General features: G+C 41.1%; 1 protein-coding gene across 6 annotated transcripts; it reads right to left on the bottom strand.

Annotated features, from left to right (window-relative positions):
• Positions 1-565: 565 nt before the first annotated feature.
• cdca2 (cell division cycle associated 2) lies at positions 566-17,750 on the bottom strand. 6 transcript variants are annotated; one of them, XM_058375588.1, is made up of 13 exons: positions 17,518-17,750; positions 14,852-15,015; positions 14,626-14,756; positions 13,658-13,790; positions 13,136-13,299; positions 10,298-10,412; positions 9,900-10,207; positions 8,244-8,298; positions 7,049-7,156; positions 5,616-5,698; positions 4,727-4,804; positions 2,765-2,936; positions 566-1,774 (listed from the first exon to the last, which is right to left on the bottom strand). In XM_058375588.1, the coding sequence occupies exons 2-13, from the start codon at positions 15,012-15,014 to the stop codon at positions 855-857; spliced, it is 2,430 nt and encodes an 809-aa protein (XP_058231571.1). In that variant the 5' UTR covers position 15,015; positions 17,518-17,750; the 3' UTR covers positions 566-854. The 6 variants fall into 6 exon arrangements, with proteins under 6 accessions (XP_058231571.1, XP_058231572.1, XP_058231568.1 ...); XM_058375589.1 differs by having other exon boundaries at positions 4,727-4,801; positions 5,616-5,695; positions 10,298-10,415; XM_058375585.1 differs by having other exon boundaries at positions 5,616-5,695; positions 10,298-10,415.
• Positions 17,751-25,227: the final 7,477 nt, after the last annotated feature.

Raw genomic sequence — 25,227 nt, forward strand, 5'->3', positions numbered from 1 at the left:
AAGCTCCGGCTCGCCCTCTGCTGGCCACAGCACTACATTACACAAGAGCAGAGCAGGAAACAGGAGAAAATTAATAAATGATTAATAGATTGAAAGAAGGAATAAAAGAAAGGAGGATAAATGTAAGAAGCAAAAAAAGAAAATAAAAATAAAACTGTTAGATGTTTAAAAAAAAATAAATTTTTAAGTACTATGAAAAGATGCAATGAAAGGAACAGTGGAATGAACAGAAAAGAAAAGGAGGAATGAAACAGAAAAAATAGTAATAATAGGAACGAGTTTTAAATAAAAGAAAAAATTAAAGACAGCATGCACAAAAAAGAACAAAAAATAATGAAATAAATACAAATTAAATCAAGAAAAAAGAAACAAGAAAATGGAAGAATAAAAAGGAAGGAAAGGAAAAAAAAAGAAGTACCTGTGCTAAAAACAAACAAAAAAAACAACTAAGGACCAGATACAGAAAAGAGGAATGAACGAATGAATGAAAGAGGAATAAAAAGCAGCAAGAATTTACAGCTTAAATGCTAATAAACAAAAAATCCAAACTTGATCATATTTGTTGAGAATTGTGTTTAATCTGTTAGATGCTGTAGATATGATACAGAAGAGATCTGCAGGAACTTCTTAAAAGAAAATCTTGCGTAGATACACATTGGAAATGAGTGATATACAGAAGATTCCATCATCATCATCATGCTGAAGAATCCAAGTCTGAAATACAAATGAGTTTAAAAAAAATAAAAATAACGCAGTAAACTGTGGAACTGCAGAAACACAGCTTCAGTATAACTTATAAACCACAGAGCAGAGCTAAAATCCAATTAAAACTCATGTGTTAAAAGAAAAGGCGCTCAGAGCTGCTCTTCGGTTAGCGCTCGCTCACTCGGGGGTTCCTGTGGCTCAGGGAGTGGAGGGGGCTGAGAGACGGCACTCAGTCTGCCGCGTGTCCTCCTCCGGTTCGTAGTGATCGTCTGTGGGGACGTGTGCTCCACCCAGGCGAGACCTTTAGCAAGGACGTCCACGCTCCTGCGGTGTCTCAGGCTGCGTCTCACCGAGACTCGACTCTTGGCTACGGGCTTCAGGATGTCCTCGATGCAGAAGTCAGGCTGCTGCCACGACTCCAGCGTTTCTGAGGGGACTGAAGCTGGAGTCAAGTCTTCATCGTTCTTCTCCACTTCTTCATGAAGTCCTGAATTCTGTCTCGGCTCCTTCTCCTTCTCCATTTCTTCCTGTCCTAAATTCTGCTTCATTTCCACATCTTCTCTCTCACTTCCTGTAGATTCCACCGTGTCCCTACACGTCAGTTCCGCTTCTCTTCGTTCTTCTATCCGTTCCTCTTCCTCGGAAACGGAGCTGGGTTTCGTCGGAGCGCTCCTCCGTCCTCTTTTTGGAGCTCCTGAGTATAATTTCTCCGTGGCGGTCGGTTCTCCTGCTGGTTCCTCCTCCTGGTTGGATTTGTTAGTTTCTGACTGATGGACCTCGGTTTTCTCGCTCCTCCTGCGACGGCCTGCTGAGTTTCGTCTTCCTCTGGCAGCTCGACCCGTGCTCACTTGTCTATTGGCAGACATTAAGGAAGACTCCACGACGGCTTCTGATTGGACGTCAGAGCGCACGCTGTCGTCGGTCAGGTTACTGCCTGAGTCGTCGTCTTTGGCTTGACGCAGGAAGCGCCGCCGCCACAGGGCGGCTGCGGTCACCAGGTTGGCTGTAGTGCCAGGTGATGCTGCTTTAGTGCTGAAAGCTGGAACAGGACGAGAGTCAGGATCCTCATCTGTGAAGGAGGACAGAAAGTTACTTCCTGTATATTCAGTAGTAAATCTATAAAAACTTTCATTCAAATTTCATTCAGATTATTTGATATGAAGCACAAGCATGGTATAGACTGGTACTAATCTGGCAACCCGATCGTTAAGGTTCACTCGTCCTTCAGTGACAAACACGTTTGTCCGAATCCGTCTTCCATTCAGGTGTGTGAAGATGAGTCCAGCTCTCAGACAGAGTCTTTACAGATGTGTCTCACTGCTCAGAGTTTAACAGAAGAATCCTGAGCTTGTGATTTCCACAAAAAAAGGGAACTCAAAAGCAGAGCAATTTTTTTTATTTTTTCTTAAAGTCACAGCAGAGTCAAGCGTTCACAAAAAACTCAACGGAATCCTGAAGGAAGTAAAAAAATAAACAACAAACAAACGTCGCCCTTTTCATCTAAAAGTTCTCATTCACATCTCTGTCACATTTAAACATCTGCCATTTTCCTGTCTGTTTACCTTCAGCACTGTGGAAGCGAGAGGCGTAACATTTAGTAAAGTTCACTTAAGAGCAAAATGTTTAACCGCTGATTCGGAGACGGACGGATTTAAATAACGTGGAGAAAGAGACGCTCGGCTGACGGCTGCGACTGTTCTTCACGCCGGGGATTAAAACAGATGACGGGAGGAAGAAAAGAAATCTCTCATGAGACAGTAATTGAAGTTCTGCTCTGCTGATCTGAATTTGAACAGAGAAAGAAGGTGAAGGATGAGAGAAACCCACCCGAACGTGGGCGGAGCCTCGGCTGAAAGTGGTCTGTATATGATGCTGAATTCTGCATTCTGATTGGTCAGATGAATTTAATAAGAGTCACAGCTCTTGTTCTAATGCGCTAGCGTTTCTATAGTAACAGCTATGTGTGTCACTGCTGATGATGTTTATGTTTTATGGAAGGAGTCTCCAGTGTTAGAGCTTTCGTTTTTTTTGTTTTCACTTTAATAAAAAGGAGTGTTACCTGTGGCAGGTGAGCTGGTGTCTGTGTGTGCTTGTGTTGGGGTGCTGCTCAGGCTGGAGGCTGTGGACTCGATGATGGGGCTGAGGAGCGGGTTTTTGGAGGCGTAGTCTCTCTTGCCGTAGAGCGAGCGGTCCACCTCTTTAGTCCCGAACCTCTTCTTCGCTGATGTGGTCTTTAAACACAACAGTCTGATTAGCAGAACGACTAGCGCATCAAAGGGTCAGTGCTTTAAATGGAAAAAAACAAAACGGTTCTTTTTTTCCATGGTGATACTGAGCTGAGGATCTCATCACAACACCTACACCGAGCTAAAGAGCTTTCAGACCTCACGCTAGTATTGTTTTATGTTTGTCTCATTCCACAACTCGCTCTCAGGGATCCTGCTTTTTTCCCCCAGGAATTATTTTAAACACATCTATCTATCTATCTATCTATCTATCTATCTATCTATCTATCTATCTATCTATCTATCTATCTATCTATCTATCTATCTATCTATCTATCTATCTATCTATCTATCTATCTATCCGTTTGTCTATCTATCTATCCATCAATCCATCCATCTTTCTATCAGTCAGTCCGTCTATCCATCCTTCTATCTGCCTGTCTATCTGTCTATTCATCCATCTCTCCATCCGTCTGTCTGTCTGTCTGTCTATCCATCCATCCATCCATCTATCCATCTCTCCATCCTTTCATCTATCTATCCATCAATCCATCCATCTTTCTATCTGTCCGTCCGTCTATCCATCCTTCTATCTGCCCGTCTATCTGTCTATTCATCCATCTCTCCATCCGTTCGTCTATCCATCCGTCTGTCCGTCTATCTGTCTGTCTATCCATCCATCCGTCCGTCTATCTATCCATCCATCCATCCTTCTATCTGTCCATCCGTCCATCCTTCTATCCACCCGTCTATCTGTCTCTCCATCCGTCTGTCTATCTGTCTGTCTATCCATCCACCCATCCTTCTATCTGTCCATCCGTCCGTCTATCTAATCTATCTATCCATCCATCCGTTTGTCTATCTATCCATAAATCCATCCATCTATCCATCTTTCTATCTGCCCGTCTATCTGTCTATTCATCCATCTCTCCATCCGTTCGTCTATCTGTCTGTCTATCCATCTGTCCGTCCGTCTATCCATCCATCCATCCGTCTATCTATCCATAAATCCATCCATCCATCTTTCTATCTGTCCATCCGTCTATCCATCCTTCTACCCGCCCGTCTATCTGTCTCTTCATCCATCTCTCCATCCGTCCGTCCGTCTATCCATCCATCCATCCGTCTATCTATCCATAAATCCATCCATCTTTTATCTGTCCGTCTGTCTATCCATCCTTCTATCCGCCCGTCTATCTGTCTATTCATCCATCTATCCATCTGTCCATCCATCCATCCGTCTATCTATCTATCTATCTATCTATCTATCTATCTATCTATCCACCTGTACATGTCCCTCTATCCATCTATCGCTCTATTTATCTCTCCCTACCCATCTCTCCATCCATCCATCTCTACCTATATCTATGGATTTATCCATCACTCTCTATCTCTCTAGGTCTGCGAAACACAGCATGTACGTCCAAATACGAGTCTTATAATTGGATACAAAATTATACAATTATCATAAAGTTTGCATTTTTAAAAAGGGATCTCTCGACTATCTACACTACATAAACAAAGAATCAGGGTCAATTAGAGGATTTTACATCTTCTAATAACAATAAAATGTCTCCTGAATCCCTTGCCCTCTTACCACTGGCCTTCATATGGGTGCACAAACTTTTGCTCTCAACTAGATATTTATGGAGATTCCGTAGCTCTGATGTGAGACGTGACCCAGAATGATGTTAAGTGCTATCAGAGAAGATGAAGAGCGCGGTTTAGGAGCCCGTTAAACTGAATGAGGTGATGATGTGTGAGGAGGATGAAGAGAGAACAGGAAGTCCTCGTACCTTCAGCTTGCCCTTGGCGGACTCGGCGGCGGATCGAGAGCTCCTTCTGGTCTCCGTGGTCTCGCTCGGTACTGGCTGCTGTGGAGGAGAACGTGTTCAGAGTCTTGTCAGTCTTTATAGAACTTTCTGGTGCTGAAATGGTTTAGACGTGAGCGCTACAACCAAAAAATAAATAAATAAAATAATAATAATATCATGATTATCTTCTACACTACATGACACGCATCAGGATATAGAGGATCTTTTCTATTCTCTGTTCACAAGCTACATCTCTAGATTCTGATATCCTAAAATCTTAGAAATAAATTAAAGCCTGAAATAAATTTTATCTGATTAAAAAATATCCTTCATTTCCAGCTAGTCATCTGCCTTCACCATTGAGCTATTTATCAGGCTGTAATCTCTGATCTTTGTAGCTACTCAGTAAAAACAGAGGACTGTTCTTTCATTTTAGCTCCAAAATTAATTTCATCTGGATTTTTAAATCTTATTTTTATTCCAAAAAAACAAAACAAAACCAAAAAAATAATCCCGGATTAACGCATGATACTCAGAACAATGAGTTTCTCCATCTTCTTACTGTTATTTGTTTTGAATTATTTGCTTGTTTTTTTTTTTTTATCATTTCATTCACTTTGTTCACATTAACGTCCCCTACTGGATAAAAGCAGAACTGCAGTAAACTCACACAAAATTCTACTTACTTACAAAACGAAATAATTTTTTAATGTAGATTTTGAGTTGTTGTTGTAGTGAAAACAGAAGCACTCATGAATATTTACTGAAAGTTAAAGCACCAGTATGAGAATGGTTCAGTGCCAGAGCATTCACACTGAGATTATCGTACGTCACGTGAGGAGCTCTACATGAGCGCTGCTGTGAATCGTACCTTCCTCTTTCTCCCACGAGAGCGAGGAGCTTCAGCAGAGGACTCGGAGATCTTCTGCGGCTGACGCTGGTCTTCTGGTTCTGCTGAAGAAAGACATCACACGTAAGCCTTTTTTTCACACTGAGAGCAGCAGAATTACTAGTTACTTCATGATGTAGAATTCAGACATGAAACAGAAACTTCGAGATGTTCAGAAATGTTTTCAGCCTGTTAGCATGTATCCCTGACGTTTCACCGGATCCTGCGAGTCCTGTCATCTTCCCAGCCGATCCTGTTCCCCTATTGGTGGATATCGGACTCTAAATTTCAGCTTGGAGCCAAAGAAATATTTACAATATTCATTTGTTTATGTTCATTATTCACTCTCCTTCTCAGTCCCAGTTATTTTTAAAGTGAGGGTGTTGGAGAAGAAAACGTCTTGTTTCGTCTGGATCGTTTCAGCTTCCTCATAATTAGCATTATCTCAACAGAAAAAGGAATGATGAAAATCGATTCTTAGACGAGTTGGGACAATTGCAAACATGAAGGACGATGACTCTCTTGAGAGGGATACAGGGTAAAAAAAAAAAAATTTATTCCAACAATCTGTGATGAACTTATATTGCCAAAAGTTGGGCTTAGCCTCTGAGTTCTAGTGAAAGGAACTCTTAATGCTCCAGCATAGCAAGACATTTTGTACAACTGTGAGCCAGATCTTCTCCTCCAACATCAGTGCCTGACCTCACAAATGCGCTTGTAATGAAATGGTCAAAAATTCCCATAAACACACTCCTAAACCTTGTGGAAAGCCTTCCCAGAAGAGTTGAAGCTGTTATAGCTGTAAAGGGGCGGGACAACTCCATATTACATTCATGTGCATGTAAAGGCAAATGTCCCAGTTTTGCTCAGAGTCTACACTATAATTTATTCCAAAGGTGTTCTATGGGGTTGAGGTCAGGACTCTGTGCAGGCCAGTCAAGTTCCTCCACACCAGACTCACTCATCCATGTCTTTATGGACATTGCTTTGGTCACTGGTGTGCAGTCATGTTGGAACAGGAAGGGGTCATGTATAAAATGTCTTGGTATGAAGCTGAAGCATTAAGAGTTCCTTTCACTGGAACTAAGGGGCCAAGCCCAACCCCTGAATTCAATGATTTGGAGGGGTGTCCCAAAACTTTTGGCAGTATAGTGTACGTGTGTGTCTAGTATCTCCTTAATGTTTAAAGGTCTACAGTACAGAACATATTTGAAATAAATATTTGATGTATTTAATAATGTAATGTGTGCGTGTGTAATAGGAAATAAAATCACTTGAGCTTTACGTTAGTAAATCTTCTCGTGTGAATTCTCTAAACGTTTTTTCGAATGCACAGGATTTCTGTATTCTGTATGCAGGAGATCAGGCCTAGACTCGTTCATCTGTTCATCCTGCTGCAGCTCTGCACACGTCACCTGCTGGAGGAAGTGCTGGACACTCGGGAGCGAGGGTTTTTTCGTCCTCTTGAAAAGCGGAGTTTGTGATTTCGGGGTGTTTGGTGAGCGGGTCGTGATTTGATGGATCTGTGGAGGAAGGTGGAGTTACTGTGACACTGAGGCACCATTATAATAACTGAGACTAATACATCACCATAAATACTCTTAATGATACATGTTTATAATACCAGTGTGGAATACACTAACCCACTGCCACGAAATCACACACACCTAACCATCTATCCATATATATCCATCTCTCTCTATCCAATTACCTATCCATCCATCAATCCATCTCTCCCATCTCTCTTTATCCAACTACCTATCCATCCCTCTCTCTCTATCCAAGTACCTATCCATCTATCCATCTCTCTCTATCCAACTACCTATCCATTCATCCATCTATATCCATCTCTCTCTCATTCTCTATTCTTCTCTCTTTCTATCTTTCCATCACTCTATACACCTCTCCACCTCTACATGTCTCTCCATCAATCCATCTCTCTCTCTCTATATCTCTCTACCTGTACCCATCTCTTTGGCCGTTTATCTCTACGTCCATCCATCCATCCATCCATCCATCCCCCTCAACCTCTAACTACATGTCTATTAGTCTATCTCTCTCTTTATACTGTAAATCCCTCTATTTCTACTTATCTATCTATCTATCTATCTATCTATCTATCTATCTATCTATCTATCTATCTATCTATCTATCTATCTAGATATCTATCTATCTAGATATCTATCTCTTTCTATCTCTACCCATCTCTCTCTCTATCCAGCTACATATCCTTCTCTATCCATCTCTCTCTCCATCGTTGTCCATCTGTCCATCACTCTAACCATCCATATATCTCTCTAACCAACTACCTATCCATCTCTATCTCTCCCTCTCTCTTCATCCATCTATCGCTCAATCCATCCATCCTCTCCATCTACCTATATCTATCTGCCAATTCATCTCTCTCTCTCTCTCTCTCTCTGTAAATCCAGACTGTATCCTTATGAAGGTTTGCTCTAAAACTCTACAGAACATCATAAAATAATAAATAAATAAATAATAAATAAATAATTAAATGGCTTTAAATAATAAAATAAGAAATAGTAAAAAAGAAAAACAATTCATCATGAATGTAGAAATGATTTGTGATGAAATAATTGAAGAACAGACCTTTAGTGTCCTCTGGGGGATTATCGTACTCCTCATCCATGATGGGGAAGGAGATCTGAGAGCAGGGAGAATCATCAGATGGACCAGTTACACCATTAAAAACTCAAACTCTCACACATCTCTGGACCTCAAATCCTCTACAGAGATCCACATCATGATCACATGAAGCAATTCTCCATGACTCTTCTCTATATATTAAAATATACATATATTTCTACATATATCTAAAATTCTATCCACACTACATGTAAATCATCATCATTATTATTATTAATTATTGATCGTTGGCCTCGGAAGCAGCCTGTTAAACTCACAACAAAATAAAAATCCTATATTTTTAAATCCATGAGGAACAATCAAATCCTTTACAATGTCCTTCACTCCATTAACTGTGTATATACACTGGCTTTAAATGATAATGCGGCGAGGTTCGGTGCCAGTGTTACCATAGCAACAAGAAGCTCACGAGTCCAGTCAGCAGGTTCAAGCTTTTTAAATCGAGCTGCGTTTTTTTTTGTTTTTTTTAAACAGGATTATAACGAGATTTAAACGAGCGCCGTTTCAGCAAAACAGAGTCATTAACGTGAGATGATTAAAGAGACGCTTTTACTCGTCCTCCTCGATATGAAAGGATGGTTTTCTTTAAAAAGGAAAATAAAATACTGTGTCCTGAAAATGACCATCAAATATGAAACCTAGTGTGTTTAATCCACATCCTCAATCTGCCTCAAAATGGGAAGTGGAATAAATAAATAAATACACAGATCATTCATAACATTATGACCACTGACAGGAAGTGTATAAGACTGATGATCTCCTCATCATGGCACCTGTTAGTGGGTGGGATATATCAGGCAGCCAGTGAACATTTTGTCCTCAAAGTTGATGTTAGAAGCAGGAAAAATGGACAAGAGTAAGGATTTGAGTGATTTTGACCAAAAGGGCCAAATTGTGATGGCTAGACCACTGGATCAGAGCATCTCCAAAACTGCAGCTCTTGTGGGGTGTTCCTGGTCTGCAGTGGTCAGTATCTATCAAAAGTGCTCCAAGGAAGGAACAGTGGTGAACCGGTGACAGGGTCATGGGCGGTCAAGACTCATTGATGCACGTGGGGAGAGAAGGCTGGCCCGTGTGATCCGATCCAACAGACGAGCTACTGTTACTCAAATTGCTGAAGAAGTTAATGCTGATTCTGATAGAAAGGGGTCAGAATACACAGTGCAGGACAGTTCGTTGCGTATGGGGCTGCGTATCTGCAAACCAGTCAGGCTGCCCATGCTGAACCCTGTGAACCACCGAAAGTAGCAGCAACAATAGGCCTGGTCTGATGAATCACATTATCTTTTATTAGGCAAGTGGTCATAATGTTATGCCTGATCAGTGCAAATAAATAAATAAATAATCTGATTATATGGCTGCATGTAAATGGTTTAAGTTTCTGATTATAGTTTTTTAAATTTTTGATTCAATAATGCTTTTTGATGTTAGATAAACATGTAGACTTATCAAAGCCCTAGAAATTTGGACCAAAAATAGATCAAAATCATAAAAAAATAAAAACGATCAGATGCTCTTGATTAGACAAACAGCACTTGAGTGAGATTTTGCTGCAACAATTTTTTTTTTTTTTTTTTTTTTTTTTTTTTTAAATCGGACCTTCTGGTTGTGCAGAAACACCTCGTCGCAGTCCGCTCCCCCGTCGCTGTAGGGGTGTGTGGTTAGTACCGGAGACGCTCCGTTTTTCCCGGGGCTGCCGAAATCAGGCTGAGGCAGAGGCGGCTCGAAGCTCTGCGGTGTTTTAAGGAGGGACGGTTTGCGTCCCGTGGATGATGGCGGGCATGCGGGCGCGGCACCTTTCTGAAGCGGGGTACTCGGGGGGAGAGTTTTATCAAAGAACTCGGGGGAGAGGGGCGCACCGAAACGGACACGCTTCTTTTTGGACACGGAGGAGATCTCGAGGTCACCTGAGGAAGCAGAAACACCGAGATGACATGAATGCAATGAGTGGAAAAAAGTGGGAACTAGTAATATTTCCTGTTTCATGTCTGATGTACCTGTTTTGATCAACTCGGGCTTCGAGAGCATGGGGAAAGACATGAGCTGAGACTGCGAGTCCAGACCCAAACCCAGACTCGGTGGCCTCTCCGGGCTTTTAAACTCGGAAGAGTTCTTCTAGATACGAGGAGAGAAAGTGAAAAAATAAATAAAATAAATCAACAATGCTGGATCTTACTGTGTTTCCTCTGCTCTCCTCTGTGCCAGCTCAGCCCATCTGCTCCATATGCTGAACTCCGCCGGGGCCGACATGTGATAAAGGAAGATAAATCATGGCGGTGTGATGTAACGTGTGGCGAGAACAAATCCACGCAATCTGTGTTCGTTCTTGTCCTTTTACTGATGTAGAACTTTTACAGGTCACACGGTTTACTTCCACAGACACTGATAATGACGGTGGCTAAGATAGCGCCCTGGCCTCTCGAGCGTGCAGCGGGTTTCATCACCGGAATAATGCAGATTATTTGAGATAGTGTTTTCTCCAGATACAGGGGGAGAGGATAAACCAGCAAGAGCAGAGTTCATCTTATACACAGAAAGAAAATAAACCCTGCTGCTTGTTGCTTTACACTTCGGTGATGCAACTACAGCACACACTCCAGTCGCCCCAGAGAGATTTCACACACACTCTCGCAAAGATTCACACGGAATCTCACCAGAACTCACCCAGACACTCGCTGGAACTCACCCAGACACTCGCTGGAACTCACCCAGACACTCGCTGGAACTCACCCAGACACTCGCAGGAACTCACCCAGACACTCGCTGGAACTCACCCAGACACTCGCAGGAACTCACCCAGACACTCGCAGGAACTCACCCAGACACTCGCTGGAACTCACCCAGACACTCGCAGGAACTCACCCAGACACTCGCAGGAACTCACCCAGACACTCGCAGGAACTCACCCAGACACTCATGAGAATTCTGGTCTTGGATTATTTCCCTCTGGCTGCATGCCCTGTGGTGTTTGCTTGTGTACTGAGTGTTGTGTGTTTATTAGTATAACGCACTGACACACAGGAGAGCTCTGATGCACTTTCAGGTCTTCGTTTCTGTTGTTTTGTCTGGAACTCTCTTTGCTCTGAGCGTGTGATGTGTAAACACAGGTCCTGGTGTCTACCTGATGATTATATATACTTTTTTTTTTTTTTAAATTAGACATGAAAAATCTTGGTGTGAAAGCTGTCCTGTTTTTGGAAAGTGAATTATACGGGAAACCTCGAGCCCGACTCCCGGGCTGAAGCGTTATCCCTGATGTATTCCTGTTAGAACGTCTCGCTAATTAGACGACTGGGACGGCGCTTTGTTCTCGCGCCGATTCGAGTGGAGATGATTAGGAAATAAAAACGCAGGCTTGAGGCAGACGTGGCTCCGAATGCCAGAGACAACTTTTTACAATCTCGGAAACTTCAGCGTAAAGAAATTGAAAGAGGTGCTTTAATCCTGCCATGTCAGTGACAAGAACAGGGCTGGAAAGAAAAACGCTCAGGCTGTGATCTCAGCTTTAGAGTCTGATCATAGACAAGAGTGTAGGAGTGTACAGGAAGTGTGTATGTGTGTGTTTTGCTCCTGCATTCTGATTGATCAGAAGCTGCCTAATTACATCTAAATGCTCCGATACACTCAGGCTGATACTTTCCCGTTTCTATAGCAACAGCTCATTCACTGTGTTGCCATGGTGACGGTTTGGTAAGGAGATGTTTATGTAACGTTCAAAATATCGATACATCACCTGATGTACGTTTAGTAATAATACACTTTACTCAGAAATCGTTTCTAAGTAAGATATTTTTCTCTTTTTTTTGTTTAATGAATTAAGATTTTTAAGGAATAATAAATGTCACTGCAAATGAAGCATCTAAAAAAATATCCTACAAGTTCTCCTTTTACATGTTTTCTCTCCTTTTCTGTTCAATATTTGTATAAATACAGTTGATAAATTTCATTGTAAAAAAAATAAAATAAAATAAAAAACAAAAATTATTGTTACATTTAAAGAAAAAATTAATGCCTGAAACCCGTAACTGCAATAAAAGAAATAAATAATTAATAACAAAATAAACAAAAATCTTTTTAATACACTCATTTATAGGAATTATTTTTCCTCTTAAATTTATGTACTTGTTTATTTTTCTTTTATGTGCACATCAATCACATTTAAAAAATAAATTAAAAAATGAATGATAAATTTTAATTTTTAACGGTGTAAACTTATTTTTTCATTATTATTATTATTATAATCTTCATTCTTTTATTTTTTTTACTATTACAATTATTAGAATCTTAGTTTTTTATAGCAATTATTATTACTATTAGAACCTTAATTTTTTCTAGTTATTATTATTAACAATTATTATTAGCATCATTTTTATAGTTATTATAATTACAATTATTATTATTTATAGTTATAATTATTGTCATCATTATCAGCTTATTTTTCTTTTTATATGTATATTTATATGTATTTTTTTTATATATATATTGTTCATTTTTTTACAAGAAAAATATCCCTTTAATAATAACAGAGTGTAATAATTGAACAGTTGTGTTACGTGTGGCAGCAGAATGATGGTGTGATTCAGGACATGGGTCAGATCTCACGGCCCTGCAGAGAGCTCACTTCAGGAGTGCTCCACAGCATTAAATATCACTGCACTAAAATCACAGCACGAAAAACAGAAAGAGCGTAACACTTTCACAAATAAACGATTCTGTAAATAAGAGATGACAGGGTGGTGTGATGATGTGAGTCACTGTCATGGTCTCGAGGTTGATTGTCCTAAAGTTTAATTTATTTATTTATTTATTAATTAAACCTGAGCTCACACACTGACCTGTGGCGGACGTTTCGGAGAGCGTGTGAGCTCGGACAGCGGCTCCTCCTCGATCTGCTCCTCCCACAGGCTCCGGTGAGGAGTTCCCCTGCGGCGTCTCTTCGATAGAGGAGGTGTGACAGGAGCGAGCCGGTTCTCTCTCTCCTCAGAACCGCCATCATCATCTGCAAACACACAGAAAAACACAGAGACGGTGGTAACGGCTTTAGAGTGGAGCGGTGGGTTCGAGAATGTAAACGAATACATTAAAACTCTCACGAATTCAAGCGTAGCTATATATATATATATTTTTTTTCCTTCCTATTTTTCAGCTTCATTCTGAAATCACTTGCAGCTCTTCTTCACCCAGAGTCACGATATGTTAAAGATCACTTGTAGAATCTGAAACCGGTGTTTCTTTCGACAAGAGCATTTTCTCATCATCTCGTACCTCATCATCCAAAACACACACACACTCTTTTAATCAGGGACATTATTAGCTGTATAAAATAATCACGAGCTGATTTAAAGAGATAAACTGACCAAACTGGATGGGTCTCTCTCTCTCCTCTTCCTCCTTCCCTTCCTCCTCCTCCGTCCCCATCAGATGCTGGAAAGCCGCCATCTTCTGTTTTATGGAGTCGCGGCCCGAAAACAGCGGACTCTCTAACAAGTGCTTTACAAGGACAAGTATATATTAGCAAATGGATTACATTTTCTGACTGTTTTCTTTAAAAGACATTTTAATTTTCACCTTAAGAATTGAAATTTTGCAAGAAATGTTCGCCATACCAACGACCCGAACTGAACACCGGCTAAGTCGCGCATACGTCCGGGAGCCGTTTAAAACTTGTCTGCGTCAGTGGAACGCCAAGCGAAGCGAGTTTATACATTTTTTTTCAGTCAGTGAAAGCTGTTTGGAGTCGACCCACGATACCGTTTCCTTCAGCATGCGTTCAAAAGCTAGGTGATTTTTCGGGTGTTTTTTTGTTGATAGATTGGTGGTGTGGGTGCTCCGTTCTATTTTTAGCCCAAGCTTGGTGGCACGACTTCCTGTGAGGAGCCTTGATATGGAATGCTTGGCTTGGGTCAGTTCTTTGTGGGCAGCCGTACAGTTTACATACGCTTCGTATTGGGAATATTTCTGGCCGGCTGGAACGGATTATCTGTGTTTACATTATTCCTTATGAGAAAATTCATCTCATTTTCACTTTCACATTTTCATTTTCAATATACATTTTCACCTTAAGAACTCGCCTCCAGAATGGATTAAATTCCTATGTCGAGGTTCCACTGTATCTGTTATTTTTAATATTTTTTTTATTTATTTATATTCTCAGTTGACAGTTTCATTCAGGGGATTTATTTTGCTCCAAGTTGTACAGAAGTGTTTGTGAATTTTAAAATGTATATTTATTTGTTATCTGTGGATCAGACCGCTCACGTTCCTGCTCAGACCTACACACCGGGGGTAAAAGCGTATAATGTAAGTGCCCCTGACAGTGACACACCTGAGGGGTGCGAGGAGGCGTCTTCATGGCCTGCTTGGCTCTGAAGCAGATAAGGGAGTTGGTTTCGGGGGATCCTCTCAGGCCGATCGTGGATCTCCTCCTCGCCTTCAGCTGAGACACTCGGGATTTATCTGGAATTTAAAAAATAAATAAATAAATAAATCAAGAGGTGAGATTCAGGTTCCTTTACTTCACTAAGAGAATAAATTCTCTGTTTTCCTTTTACCTTTGTCTTTGGGGAAAGCTGTGAAGCTGTTGGGGGTGATGCCGAACTGAGACGGTGTGAGTTTGGAGAAATCCAGAGAAGCTGCGTTTTCGCTGTTCTGTTGCGAGGGAGTCAGCGGCCCCAGCGGTGTTCGGCTCTCCTCCATCACTGCCTCACTCTCCATGCTGAGAGAGAGAGAGAGAGAGAGAGGAAGGGAGGAAGAAAGAGACAGAGAGAGGAAGGGAGGAAGAAAGAGAGAGAGAGAGAGAGAGAGAGGGAGGAAGAAAGAGAGAGAGAGAGATAGGAACGAAGGAAGACAGAGAGAGAGAGAGAGAGAGAGAGAGAGACAGAGGGAGGAAGAAAGAGAGAGAGAGAAAATGAAAGAGATGAAAAATCAATCAGAACAGACTTCTCTCAGCTCGGTGTTGTGTTCAGCTCAAATCTGCATTCTTAGTTTCTGGATGAAAAAAAAGAAAGAAAAGAAAATCAATGCTGTATAAATATTACAAGAGTCGGGAATTTTCATGAGCAAGCTTCAAATCCTGCATGGAGGTCAGAGGTCATCAAACAGTGGACCGGATTCAGAACTGGGAAGGAATTTCACTGGGAAAATACTGCAGCTGAAGCGATCGATATGTGAAATGAAACAAAACAAAACAACAAAATCATTATTTTTTGTAAGAATATTTGTTGATTCTGGAGCAGCTCTGTAAAAAGAGAACAGTCTGAGAGGAGAGGTGTGTCCATAAGGATAGAAAAAAACAAAACAAATGAAGCCTGCTGGACGAAGCCGGACGGCATTAATGAACACTGGAGAGAAGGCTAGGGTCAGTTCACGGTTCAAGGTCAGACCTTTATTTGCCCAGAAGCGATAACGTGAAGCCGCAGCGACAAAACAAACCAATTGTGTCTTTAATTTTTATTTATGGCTGAAAAAAACCCCACAGTTTTCCGAGGACTGGAGACAATACCGAGATTATCACTCAGCTCATTTGCATATGGTGACGCCCACAAAACTCCATAAAAGGCAAGGCGTAAAGAGAGCTGGAGGACGAAACGAGCCATCAGGGTAAAGGCTGGAAGAATGAAGAGGAAGTTATCGTGACTGACTTCTGCAGTGAAAATGTTTAATAAGATATAAAGTTAATAATCTTGAGTAAGCTGAGGTGTTTGTTTACGGCTCTGCGTGGGCAGGACGTCCTCCAGTTTATTCTCCGCCCTGCCTTTCACTTTAATTAAATGATTCGTTTTATTTCGTGTTAATTTATCTATTTGTTTTGGCTCACTCGCTTTCTTTCTTTTTTATATTCCTTTAATTAATGCCAATAATGATAATAAATCACCTGGTTTTCACTTAATGTTCTGGATGAATCCCTGACCGAGTGAACTACCATGAGGATGTGTTTTAAGCTCTCGGATAAGGGCGTGTTTGTTGGACAAGTTGACCTGGCTCACAGTGTCCGCTCTAATTCATCCCAAAGGTGTTCTATGGGGTTGAGGTCAGGACTCTGTGCAGGACAGTCAAGTTCCTCCACACCAAACTGTTCCCACAAAACATGAAATTGTCCAAAATGTCTTTTGAACTGAAGTTGAAGCATTAAGAGTTCCTTTCACTGGAACTAAGGGGCCGAGCCCAACCCCTGAATTTCAATGATTTGGAGGGGTGTCCCAATACTTTTGGCAATATAGTGCATTAGGCAGCAAGTGAACATTTTGTCCTCAAAGTTGATGTTAGAAGCAGGAAAAATGGACAAGCGTAAGGATTTGAGATAGTTTGACGAGGGGCCAAATTGTGATGATGGATAGACCACTGGATCAGAGCATCTCCAAAACTGCAGCTCTTGTGGGGTGTCTGCAGTGGTCAGTACTTATCAAAAGTATCCTTTAAGTCCATGTAGTCCCCACCTCACAACTTACAGGACTTAAAGGATCTGCTGCCAACATCTTGGTGCTAGATACAGCACACCTTCAGGGATCTAGTGGAGTCCATCATGCCTCGACCGGGTAAGGCTGTTTTGTCAGCAAAAATGGGGACCAACACATTATTAGGCAGGTAGTCATAATGTTATGCCTGATCGGTGTACATCACATCACATGAGCTGAACTCCAGAATTGTGAAGATGAATAAACAAGTGCATTCACACACAAATAGAAACGACACTAAACACCACAACACAGAGAAATACAGATCCTAAAAGATTTAAAATGGCTGCTTAGATTTAAGACTGAAGTTAAATACATTTACAAAATATAATACTGATTAAAAACCGTGAACACGGGGGTGCACAAACTTTTGCACTGGCCTGTAGGACAAATATCAGAAACAAACACGCACAAAGGTGTGTTCATATCGACTTAGAAACTCTTATCTTGTTGTTTGCACGGGTGAAATATAAAGAAAAGATTATATTTTATTAAATATCTGAGACTTGTATGTTGTTCTTTATTAGCCTAGCTAACATGTTAGCGATTTCAATAAGTCTAATATTGCAATTATTAATGCGCAAAATACCATATTAGTGACGGATATAGCATGTTATAAAGCTTAATAAGTCGATCATTTGTATCATTAATAATCGAAAATTTGAATATTTATAGCTATTAAGGTTGAACTGCTGACAGTCAGCCTGGGCTGAACTACAACTATGCTAAGCTAACGAGGCTAGTTTTCAAATTTGGCTCCATACCGGACGTTAACAGCCACAGCGTCGTTGATTCGCCACTCAAAAACCTCTTCCGTCTCCGAGTAAACTTCCACCGCCGCTGCAAAACAGAGTCAAAACAACTTCCCCTGTTAACAAACTGTTCATAAAAACATTTAAAATCTACCTTAAAATCTGGTAAAAAATCTAACAATCCAGTACAGGCATATCACTAAACTAACGGTGCGCAACAGCTGCACTGCCACTTCCGCCTTTCATATGAATGAGCCAATCGTTTGCGAGATTTCGATCACATGACAGTAAACACCCAATCAGCGGGAAGGTATAGTTCGTTCGTTTCGGAGCATAGTTGGTTAGTTAGTTAGTTAGTTAGTTAAGGATATAAAGCAAAACAGATTTTTGATACAGGAACTGTACAGATTTTTTAATGTAATGGTTTTTTTTATGTAAACAAAAAATTATCTGTCTTTCTATTCTTCCATTAGCTCTCTCTCTCCCCCCCCCCTCCTTCTGCGATGTGAACTCATAACCTCCTGGTCATTAGTGTAGATTTTATTAGAAGTGACAGAGAAGATGGTGGGAGGTTGTGTTTACAGGCTCAGAGTGATAATGTGTCGGTGAGACGTGTTACTGTGTTAAATCACACACACACACACACACACACACACACACACACTGAGTCACTTTATGAACTAGTTAAAAGAACAGTTTGGTAAAAAAACAAAAATAAACACAACAAAATGTTCCTGTTACGATCCACTCGCAGTCCATCAGCCATGACGGCTTTATTCCTTCAGCTTTCACTCCTGCTTTCTCTCCATCTCTCCTTCCACCATCTCTCTCTCTCTCCTACCTGTCTCTCTCACTCCATCCATCTCTCTCTCCCTCCCTCTACCTCACTCTCTCTCCTTTCACCTGACCTGATGTTCTGTCTCTTCTTTTATACCCTCTTTATCTGTTTCGCTCCCTTATACTTTGTCTCATTCATTCCTCTCTCTCTCTCTCTCTCTCTCTCTCTCTCTCTCTCTCTCTCTCTCACACTGTGTCCATTTGGCTTTATTTTCACTTTGTTATAACCGTTCCCTTGTTCTCTCTCTATCATTTTATTTATCTCTATTATTTGTTCTATACATTTTTCACACTCTCTCTCTTTACATTTCTTTCTTTCTTTCTTTCTTTCTTTCTTTCTTTCTTTCTTTCTTTCTTTCTTTCTTTCTTTCTGTCTCCTGCTTTTTTTCTTCTTTCTTTCTTTCTTTCTTTCTTTCTTTCTTTCTTTCTTTCTTTCTTTCTTTCTTTCTTTCTTTCTTTCTTCCCCATGCATTCTGTCCCTTGACTATTTTTTTTATATCTGCATCTCCCTTTCCCTCTTCTTTCTTCTTTCCCCCTCCCAGTCTCTCTACCTCCACTCGTTTCATCATCTTTCTCTCTCCATCATTTTCTCCTCCATCCTCTCATCTCTCTCTTCATTTGAACACATTTTTCCCTCTGTCTATACCTTTGCATCAAGCTGTCTATGTTCCTCTATCAGTCCTTCTCCATATCATATCATATCATATCATATCATATCATATCATATCATATCATATCATATCATATCATATCTCTCTTTCTCTCTCTCTCTCTCACTGTAGTTCGAGTGGAGCCGTGGCTGTAGCGCAGCAGCACACTGATTCAGCCTGGCCTCTTTATGTCAAACAGCAGACAACATTCCCCCCACCCCTCAGTTTTTTCCACACAAACTCTCGCACATCATCATCATCCTCCTCATCCTCCTCATCATCCTCAGACGGTCTTTAGAAGTAATCCACAGCAATTATTTCACATGACATATTAGCATGCCACAGCACTTTACTTCAAAAATATACGAATAAATAAAACCAGGCAAGCTGTTACAGCAGAGCAAGAACTATACTTTGTTAGCATCTTAGCTAGCACTTTTTTGTTTCTGTGCAGCTGTTGTGCCCCCCCCCCTTTCACACACACACACACACACACACACACAGCCATTTTATGCCCCAGTAAAACATTAGGCCACTAGTGCTAGTTTCTACTAGCTGATTTAGGTACTGCAAAAAACAACAACATATATATGTAGCTAGCTATTTATCTACTTTATTTAATAGAGTAACAGTGTGTAGCTAACCCTAATGGTGATGCAAGCTAGCTAGCTGAGGTACGCTATCACATCCTGGTTAACTGGATATCATTTCTCTATTAAGTCAAGTATAAAATTACCTGATTAGTTACCTGAACTGCTAGTTGTTTATTTTCAGATAATCTACGATGATGCTAGCTGGTTGAGGAAATAACAAGTGACCACAATCTAGCTAAGTTAGTTAGGTAATATATAGAGCACCCTTACGTAGCTAGCTAGTTAATCTCAATGTGATGCTAGCTGGCAGAGGTGATAACAAGCCAATACAACCTACAATACAGCTGCAAACTATTACTTTATTACATAAAGCAAATAATTACTGCAGTGAACCGTGCTGGTTGAGGTAATAACAAGCTAACAAGCTGAACAAGATAACAAGCTAACACAAGCTAGCTAGTTGTTTAATCATCAGCTGCAGTACGGAATACAAGAGATTAGCATCAATGTTCTCTCTCTCCTTTTATCCCCTCTTTATCTGTTTTTATCTCTCTCTCTCTCTCTCTCTCTCTCCCCATTTATGTCACTCTCTTTCTTTTTCTCTCTGTTTCTCTCTCTCTCTCCATTATATTCACATTTGTTAAACCCGTTATCTTTCTATCATTTTTGTTCATTCTTTACATTTTTCTTTCTTTCTTTCTTTCTTTCTTTCTTTCTTTCTTTCTTTCTTTCTTTCTTTCTTTCTTTCTTTCTTCTGTTTTGTTTTTTCTGTCCTTTCTGTCCTTCATTCATCTCTCTCTCTCTCTCTCTCTCTCTCTCTCTCTCTCTCCATCTCCCTCTTTCTTCCACCATCTGGCTTTATCTTCCTTTTTTATTACTGTCTATTTTGTTCTCTCCCTGTCTCCTCCATTTATCTCTCATTTTGTCCATTTTTTATTTTATACAATTTTTGTCTTTACTCCCCCCCTCCCTTCTCTCTCTCTCTCTCTCTCTCTCTCTCTCTCTCAAGGGTGATTAGGTACATTGGAACTCCAGCTGTGTTCACTGTGACTTTTTGCTCTGCTAATTCACACAGCTGTGACCACCACCCTCACGCAGCATGTGGCAGCTGGGTCATCATGCAGTGTGTGTGTGTGTGTGTGTGTGCAGCATTTGTAGTCATACTGTATTCTGCGCAGTCACTTCAATAAATCCACTGTTGAGAGAGAAATAGAGAGAAAGAGGGAGAGGGTAATGAGAATGGATTGCACAGTGGTCATGTTAGATTGGTGTGTACGTCCGGGGAATGACTAAAGAGGAAACCAAGTCTGCAGTAATTGAGCGATGGAGATCGGGAATTGTTTGTAATACTTACATGCTGAAAACCAATAAGAGAGACAGATAAAAAGAGTTGAGAGAGATAGATAGCATTTCTTTCTCTCCAGATTTGCTCGGTTGTAAATTCCGAGGCTAGCATGGCTTCCTTGAGCCAAAGTGATGCACTGCATCTTCACCAACAGCTTCTCATTTTACGTCATACAGCAGCTTAACACTCAGAGGAAAGCACTTCCCCACACATTAGCTCACACTGGTAAGTGTCGCTGTGATTGACAGGGTAATTTTTGCTCTCATGGTCTCCCAGATGGCTTTGACTTCATAGTTGGTATTTGAACTTGAGATCTCACAGTGATAGGGCAAACGCTTTTCTGTTACACCACTCAAGAGCCTGAGAGATCTGGAGGCTGGAGAGTGTTTGTAGTTATGCAGTACTCTACTCACAGTAGCCCCAAAGCAATAAACCAAAAACATAGACCAACGTTCCATGCGGCCTGAGGGGGATGTGATGGACATGCGGTTCCATGTGCACTTAAAAATATTTAGGCCCGTGAAGATAGAGCTGTAGACAAGACCTCAACTGTCAAATCCAAGACCAGAACTAGACAGGATTGAATCGAGTCTTAAAGGGGGGTCGGGGCCAAAACTGAGATTGAAAAGAATCAAAATTTTTTCAAGGCCAAACCTTGGGTACTTTAAGAGGTCATTTGAAAACAGCCAGTTTTTGCATAGGCCATCCTTGAGGAGGTTGGGGTCAGAGTACAGGGTCAGCCATGATGCAGCAGCCCAGAATTGAGGACCTTGCTTGAGGGCCCAACAGTGGGAGTTTGGCAGTGCTGGGATTCAAACCCTGATTTACTGATCAACAAGCCAAAGCCTTAACCATGCAAGCTTCCACCACCCCAGCAGTTCAGACACTGAGGGGAAGTTCATTCCATCACCTGGACACCAGAAGAGAGAAAGGTCTTGCAGGTCTTCTTTGTACCCTGAGAGATGGTGGGATCAGTCTAGAACTGCTGGAAGGTCTGAGGGAGTTAGGTGCAGTGCAGGTGTGATTAGAGGTTTGAGGTAATATGAGTGCAGGTTGGTTTTCGGCTTTGTAAGCAAGCATCGGTGATTTAAATCTGATGAGAAGCAAGAGGGTGGTGTGGGAGAACTTGTAAACAAGTCATGCATCTGCATTCTGCATGAGATGCAGAGGTCAGTGTTTCTCAGAGGCAGAGTTGCCAGGAGCGAGTTTCAGCAGTCTAGTCTTAAAATGACAAGGGAACAAGTACATGTGAAAGATAGCAAATAGACTTATGGCATTGCCCTTACCCAGAGCAACTGAGGAGTTGGGGGTTAAGGGTCTTGATTAATGGTGTAGCAGAGCTTGGTGGTCTTGGGATTTGAACTCAAATCATTCTGAGCAATAGTCTAACAGCTTAACCACTGAGCTTCTGCTTGCCAAATAAGCTAAACAGAATCAATACAAATCTAGACCTACATCCCAACTGCAAGGACGTGGCTGGTCTCTGTGGGATTCATTTCACCATGTTAAAGGACATCCCAGCACCTTGCAGAAGGAGATTGAGGTCCAGTTGCATCTTACCCACCTGCAGGACAGCTGTCATTGGTATTCCCATCTGCGACAACCAGGGAATCAAGGAGTAGGAAGTGCTAGCCAATGCATTTGATGGCTTGGGGCAAATGCACCAATCATTGCATAATCAGGTGTCCTTTGCTCTATAGGACTTGCATGTAGGGTGATGCACCAGTCGAGGGCCACCACCACAATGCTGATGGCCTTTTTTACCTCCATGCCCACTGATCAGTCTGCGCCAGTGTTCTGAGTTTGCCAAAAAGTCAAAACCCAGACCAACGAGCCAAGTCCCTTGTTGCACATTGAGGGTAATAGGGTCTGGCAGCTCAGTCAAGAGTAAATAAATGACCTGCACACCAGAGGGAAAGATTTGGACAAAAAAAGGCAGATATTTCATCTGTGCTGAAGCCAAGCACCAGCCTGAATCAGTCACTTTCTTTGCTTGAACACTCACTCTACTAAAGATGTGTGTGTGTATCAGTGTTAGCTAATCATTAGGATTAATCATGCTAGCAGGACATCTGTAGTCATACTGTATTCTACACCGTCACATCAATAAGGCTAGCGTGGAGAGACGGACAGACTGAGAGGCAGAGGGAGGGAGGGAGGGAGGGAGGGTAATGAAAATGGATTGCACACCGGTCACGTTCGACTGCTTGTGAGATTGAGTGAAGGCATGGCGTTGTCGGTGTGATGGCCGAGCTCGAAAACAAAGCCTGCTGTAATTGAGTGATGAGGATCGAGATTGAATGGTTTGTAATTCTTACATCCTGAAAACCAACAACCATCTTACAGGCCGTATATCATCGTCAGCTCTGATCTCGGGATGGAACGGAGCGTTATGCTAACTGTACGAGTTAGGGCAGTGGTGGCTCAAGTGTTTAAGGCTCTGGGTTATTGACTGGACGATCGGGGATTCAAGGCCCAGCACTGCCAAGTTGCCACTGTTGGGCCCTTGAGCAAGGCCCTTAACCTTCTCTGCTCCAGGGGTGCTGTATCATGGCTGACCCTGCGCTCTGACCCCAACCTCCAAGGATGGGATATGTGAAGAAAAGAATTTCACAGTGCTGTAATGTATATGTGACAAATAAAAGTAAATTTAATTAATTAATTAAATAGACTACATTTGGATTAAGATCATAGCTGAAACCATGGGACTATAGGAGGAACTTTGTGCCACTAACAAAAAATGTAAAATTTTCTGTTCCTATGTGTGTACTGAGATGAAATAATAATGTCCTTTCATCAAATTTGCATTTTCATTTTCCCTGTAAGTGTGCAAAAACTAACGATCAAAACAAAACATCCTTTTACCATTCCATTTCCTTTATCATATCAGTATTTCGTGGCTGTTATTCAAATTAACTTGCTAACAGGAAACAAAAAATCGGAACACTTTAGCCTTTCATTTTCATATTGAATTGCAAAATGAGCACAAATACAAATTCAATTCATACCTTGTCTTTCCTTTTCCTTTTTTCATCTCATTAGACTAAATCCCTGACAAAAATCAAATGAAATAAATGGTAATGGATAAATAATAGCAAAACAGTTAAGGCTGTTAGTCAGAAATCATTCACTTTTCATTTCCCACTTTTCATTTTTCAGGTTCACTGATATGCTAAGTAGCTATGGGTGTGGCTAAGATTAAGACCACTCCCTAGAAGACAGGGGTGCGGTTCATAGCAGCATACGAGAGCTGACTAGCAGGTGAAAGGATTTATCAGATCCTATCATGTGGATGTACTCATAGTGAGTTTACTGAAAGTAAGATATCCGGACTATCAGCAACCCGGAGGGGCATGACGTCGCACAGAAGAATTTATTACTGCAGTCTCACCATCACACACTCCCAGTTCCTTGGCCCTGCTATCAGACACTGAAGTGTATATGTGTGTGAGTGAGCTTTATTCTTTACCCTGAGGATGAAGGATCTGGGTTAGTCATTTCAAGCGCAAAATATTATTCCACCTCTGCTGAGGGTTGATAAATGGGTTGAAGTTTAGGCTGCAGAACGACTTAAAAGCTGCGACGTGGCACACGACGCATCAACCCATCTTCAGCTGAAGGTTTTAGAACAAAGAGGAACCATAAAAGCTCTTAAACCCTAACTGACCCAGCCATCTGTTAGAAATACCAGCTGCACTGTGATAAACACTACTGATTACTGAGGAAAAACACAACTCAGAAATCAGCTTTACAAACACTTTCATAAAGCAGAAGTATGGTGGAACCTCAGTATACGAATTTAATCAGTTCTGGAGGCGAGTTCTTAAGACGAAAGTTTGTATTGTTTGTATTGTATTTCCCCATAAGAAATAAAGTAAATGCAGATAATCCGTTCAAGCCGCCCTAAAATATGACCAATACGAAACGTATGTAAATTGTATGGCTGCTTACAAAGAACTGACCCAAGCTAAGCAATATAATATAATGCTAATGTGTCATTTAGAGTAAAAAAAACCATTTTTTTCTTCATGTTCCTGACTTTATTCAATGTTTCTTCGCCCGTTTTGCTCATCCAAACAACCCCAAGGAAGTTTTCTTTAAATATAACGCTAAAGATTAAAGTCTTTGTCTAACCCCGTTTGTCTTGTCAGCGCAGTCCTGGGAACATGAGGACACTGGGACGTTGTAACGAGACATGACCCGTCTGCAGAAGGAAGCTCACGCTGAGTGAATCCAACTTTATTTCATGTGAATATGTACATATATAAAAAATAAGAACATATGTACATTAATAATA

The sequence above is a fragment of the Hemibagrus wyckioides genome, linkage group LG22 (genome assembly GCF_019097595.1).
Source record: "Hemibagrus wyckioides isolate EC202008001 linkage group LG22, SWU_Hwy_1.0, whole genome shotgun sequence".
In the NCBI taxonomy this organism is placed as follows: Eukaryota; Metazoa; Chordata; class Actinopteri; order Siluriformes; family Bagridae; genus Hemibagrus; species Hemibagrus wyckioides.